General features: G+C 54.7%; 1 protein-coding gene across 1 annotated transcript in view; it reads left to right on the top strand.

The window, feature by feature from the left end:
- Positions 1–6: 6 nt before the first annotated feature.
- FKBP8 (FK506 binding protein 8, 38kDa) overlaps positions 7–4,531 on the top strand; it is a 10,095-nt gene continuing 5,570 nt past the window's right edge. The window contains exons 1-2 of the mRNA XM_010847307.1: positions 7–1,516; positions 4,439–4,530. Coding sequence (XP_010845609.1) covers positions 1,123–1,516; positions 4,439–4,530 — 486 coding nt within the window. The 5' untranslated portion in view covers positions 7–1,122. The remainder of the gene's footprint in view (positions 1,517–4,438; position 4,531) is intronic.

The raw sequence follows: 4,531 nt of genomic DNA on the forward strand, positions 1-4,531 counted from the left end.
TGCCCGAGGGGGTGCTACCTGGTGGGGGCGACCAGGAGTGGGGGCCACGGAGGGTCAAGAGCAGCGGGTCGGGGCGCTGCCGGCTGAGTCGTGCAGGGCCAGGGGTGCCCGAGGGTTGCGGGGGGTCGGGAGCCCCAGACTGGTGGCGTCAAATAGGCGTGGGGCGTTGGGGACTGGGGTGGGAGGTTGACGGAGGGCCAGGCTGGGGCAGGGGGCGTCTGGAGAGCGTAGGGTGTTATGGGATTGGGAAGGGGGCGTCTGGGGAGATCAAAGTGTTTAGGGGCGACAGACCAGCTGTGGGGGAAGCTGGCCCGGGCTGGGGGCGGTGGTTGGGGTGGGGGGAGGGCTATTTATGCGAGCGCAGGGGATTGTGGGGGTTGGGGCTGGGAGGGTCTCAGAAAATGGGACCCGAGCCCGGAAGGAGCAGGCAGGTGATAGTTAGGGAGGAGATGCTGTGGGCTATCATGACGGCTTTACCACCTCCAGAGCTTGGGGCCTAGGGGAGGGAGTCAGTTCTTGATGGTCCAGGGAAGAAGCCGTGGGGGTCTCGACCACTTCTCTAAGGGGCAGGCTACTTCGAAGGTGGTCAGAAGGCCTGAGGAGAGGAGAAGGGGCTCTAGGGAATGGTTTGGGACACGGTCCCTGGTGTTGGGGGGTGGTTTGCCTTGGGGTTTCTGGGAGGCTCCCCTTAGGAGACGGGACAACTGAAGGTGGGGAGCCCTGGTAAAGATTCACTTTATTTTTCTCTTGGGCTCTAAAAATAGCCTCCCCCAAATCTCGGGGTTGTCCCCCAGAAAAAAATCCCAGCACCCAGTCTGGGCAGATAAAGCCCCAGGTTCCAAATCCTGCATCCTGTGGTTGCCTTGCTCTGTGACCTTGGGCAAATGGCTTTGCCACTCTGGGCCTGAATTTCCTTTTCTGCAAGGGGATGTTCTCTACTTCCCAGGGTGTTTATAAAGATTAAATAATAATTAACTCTAATAATAGCTACCGCTGTTTGAACCTGATGCCAGGGTTTGGTGAGGGGGTTGTTAAATCCTTGGAACAAACCAGGATTGTTACGCTACCCACTGTACAGATGAGGAAACTAAGGCCTGGAGCCCCTGAGTCACACAGCAAGTGATGGGCACTGTGGGGAATGGAGGCAGAGGAGATTTGAGGGGTGTGGTGGGATTCTTACCCCCATCCATTCCCCCCACCAGGGCCAGTTCCCATCCCCCCAGCAGCATGGCATCCTGTGCTGAGCCCTCTGCTGCAGACCCTGAGCCCACTGCTCCGCCACCTGCTGGGGTCCCACCACTTGAGGACTTCGAGGTGCTGGACAGGGTGGAAGACGCTGAGGGCGAGGAGGAGGAAGAAGAGGAGGACCTGAGTGAACTGCCGCCACTTGAGGATGTGGGGCAGCCCCCACTGGAGGAGGCTGAGCAGCCCGGGGCCCTGGCCCGAGAATTCCTGGCCGCCATGGAGCCCGAGCCTGAGCCCGCCCCGGCCCCCGACGAGTGGCTGGACATCCTGGGTAAGGAGCAGGGGTGTCTCGGGTTGACCCATGGTGCCCAGACAGCTCAGGTTTGGGAGTGACCTTGGCCTAGGCCTTCTCCTCTCCTTAGCCTCGGGTTTCCCCATCTCTGTCCTGAAGGAGATTGGAAGTAAAACGTGGTAACCACGGTGATCACTAGCCACAGGCAATTGCTTGAGACACTTCATGTTTATAAGCCCTTTTCTTGTCTCTCTCTCTGTCACACACACACACACACACACACACACATATGACTTGCTTTCTCAGAGCTGCTAACAGGGCTCAGAGACGCTGAATCACCTGCTCAGAGCCACACAGAGCTCTCAACCCCCATTCCTCTTCTTGGCATTTGTCTGACCAGTGCCTGACCCACGCCCCCCAAAACTGTGTTCTAAGGTCAAACAGATCTGTGGAACATCCCATTCATAGTCTTCAGTAGTGTGCTCAGTGTTGAGAAAAGCCCTGGAAGAGGGAAACCAGGAGAACCCGTATGTGCCGCACCCTCCACCTCCAGTCCATCACAGCAACTCTGGAAAATAGACAGTACTGCTAGTTCTGCTACCGAGAACACCAAGTAATGCTGACGTCCACACAAATGATGGCACATCGCTGCTGTCACTGTCAATGATCCAACGATACAGACACCAGTAAAACCAAGCTGGTACTGATTTCACCTCCACTACAGATACAGACTTTAGTATGCCTAAAAAAACAAACACCAGGTGATGTTTACTAAGCAGTGGTTCCGTGCCAGGCCTGTGCATCCTCTAATTTTATCCTCACAGCAACCCTGTGATGTAATTCCTACCATATCCCTGTTTGACAGTTAGGGAAACAGACTCAGAGAGGTGAAGGCACTTGTCCAAGGTTGCACAGCCCCCTTGGCTCTGTTAAAGTTTGGGAAGTTCTTCTCTACTGACGGGAAGGACTGCCCTGCTCCCTCTATGAGCATGAAGGTGGCTCTGTTTGTTTATATTCGAGCCAGCCACTCTCTGAGGCCAGAATTCAGGCTTCTAGTCAAGGAAACAGGCCTCGAGAGAAGCTGTGATTTACCCAGAGTTTCCCTGGGCAAGAGACAATGCCTAGTTGAGATCCTACCAATATATCCACTATTAGTGTCCAGAAGCCTCAAGACACGGGATCCCTCGGCATCCACTGGATAAGTGATTCTGAAACTGGATGCAGGAGCAGGTATAAGTGTGGGAGCACTGCAGAAAATTGGAACACTCTAGAATATTCCACAATATGAATAGCTCTCCCTGCCCTTTATCTTTAGACTGGGGTCTACTCAGACTCACGGCAGTGTTTTCCAGACGTGGGGACTTACAGAACACAGGTGCTTCTTGTGCGCTGGGTGGCTGCAGAGGACGTCGGTCTCTTGTGCCCCATGGGTATAAGCCCCCTATCACCTCAGCAGTTGTAACGACTGTGGTGTCATCATTGTGGGGGCTCCTTGAGTGGCTTTGTGAGGGTCTGGGGCCTTGTGCCTGGTACTCAGTAGGTGTTGGCTGTGGCCATCTGGCCATCCCTAAGATTGTTTGGGGTATGGGGAGGAACACAGTGGTCTCCTTGGTGGCTGGAGGGGGGAACTAGGGGTTACTTTTGCTTTTAGGTCTTTCCGTGTGATGTGGTGCTTTAGTCGGGACACACTCCTGGCATCACAGGTACTCTACTAACCAAGCAGGCTACTCACTGGGTGTCACCAGGAGAAGCCCCAGCCACCCCATTTCATGGCTGGGTAAACTGAGACCCAGATGTCTCAGGGCTGAGATTGGAACCAAAGGAGAGGGGACAGGGTAGTGCTCCAGAGTCTCTTTTCTGGGCATCCCTGCTGCCTTGATTGTGATAGGCAGGAGGGCTTTTCTCAGCCCTTTGCCCTCACTGAGCCGAGATGTTTTTTCTTCTTCTCCTTTTCTTTTGGCCGCTTGTGGGATCTCAGTTCCCTGACGAGGGATTGAACCTGGGCCCCAGCAGTGAAAGTGCAGAATCCTAACCATTAGGCCACCAGGGAACTCCATTTTCTTTTTAAAAATTATTTTTAATTTAACAATTAACTAGATTTCTTTTTATACCGAAGTTTTCTTTTTAATTAATTTGTTTTTGGCTGTGCTGGGTCTTCATGGCTGCTCTGGCTTTACTCTAGTTTTGGCGAGCAGGGGCTACTCCCCAGTTTTAGTGTGTGGGCTTCTCATTGTTCTGGCTTCTCTTGTTGCTGAGCACAGGCTTCAGCAGTTACAGCTCCCGGGCTCTAGAGCACAGGCTCAATAGTTGTGGCGCACGGGCTTACTTGCTTTGTAGCATGTGGCATCTTCCCAGATCAGGGATTGAGCCCATATTTCCTGCATTGGCAGGTGGATTCTTTACCACTGAGCCACCAGGGAAGCCTCGTTTATTCATTCTTAATTTTTGGCTGTGCTCGATCTTCACTGCTGTGCACAGATTCTTCTTTGTCGTGGACTGTGAGCTTCTCTAGCTGTGGTGAGCCGGCTCAGCAGTGGCAGTCCATGGGCTTCGCTGCCCCGCAGCATGTAGGATCTTAGCTCCCCAACCAGGGATCAAACCCTGCATTGGAAGGTGGATTCTTAACCACTGGACCTAGAGGGATGTCCCCTCCCCCGCCCCCGCTTGATTTTCTTAAGATAACAGACCAGCCAGCATTCACTGAGCCCATCCCAGGGCCAGTATTGTCAGTCCCCAAATCAATACTTTCATGCCCAGTGTCCAGCCAGGGACACTGGGGCCCAGAGGCATGGTGTCACCTGCCCAGTCAGTGGGAGAGGGGCCGCTGAAAACTCAGCTTGTGCCCTGGTGCTGTGCCCCGCCAGGAGAGGCAGAGCTGCCAGTGAGGGGAGAGTTTGCCCAGGGGGCAGCCACTCGTCTGAGGTGCTTGGTGACAGGCTGTTTGTTCCCCCTCCTTGGCAGGGAATGGGCTGTTGAGGAAGAAGACGCTGGTTCCAGGCCCACCGGGCTCCAGCCGCCCGACCAAGGGTCAGGTGGTCACCGTGCGGCTGCAGA

This window comes from Bison bison, unplaced genomic scaffold, assembly GCF_000754665.1.
Source record: "Bison bison bison isolate TAMUID 2011002044 unplaced genomic scaffold, Bison_UMD1.0 scf7180017864248, whole genome shotgun sequence".
NCBI lineage: Eukaryota > Metazoa > Chordata > Mammalia > Artiodactyla > Bovidae > Bison > Bison bison.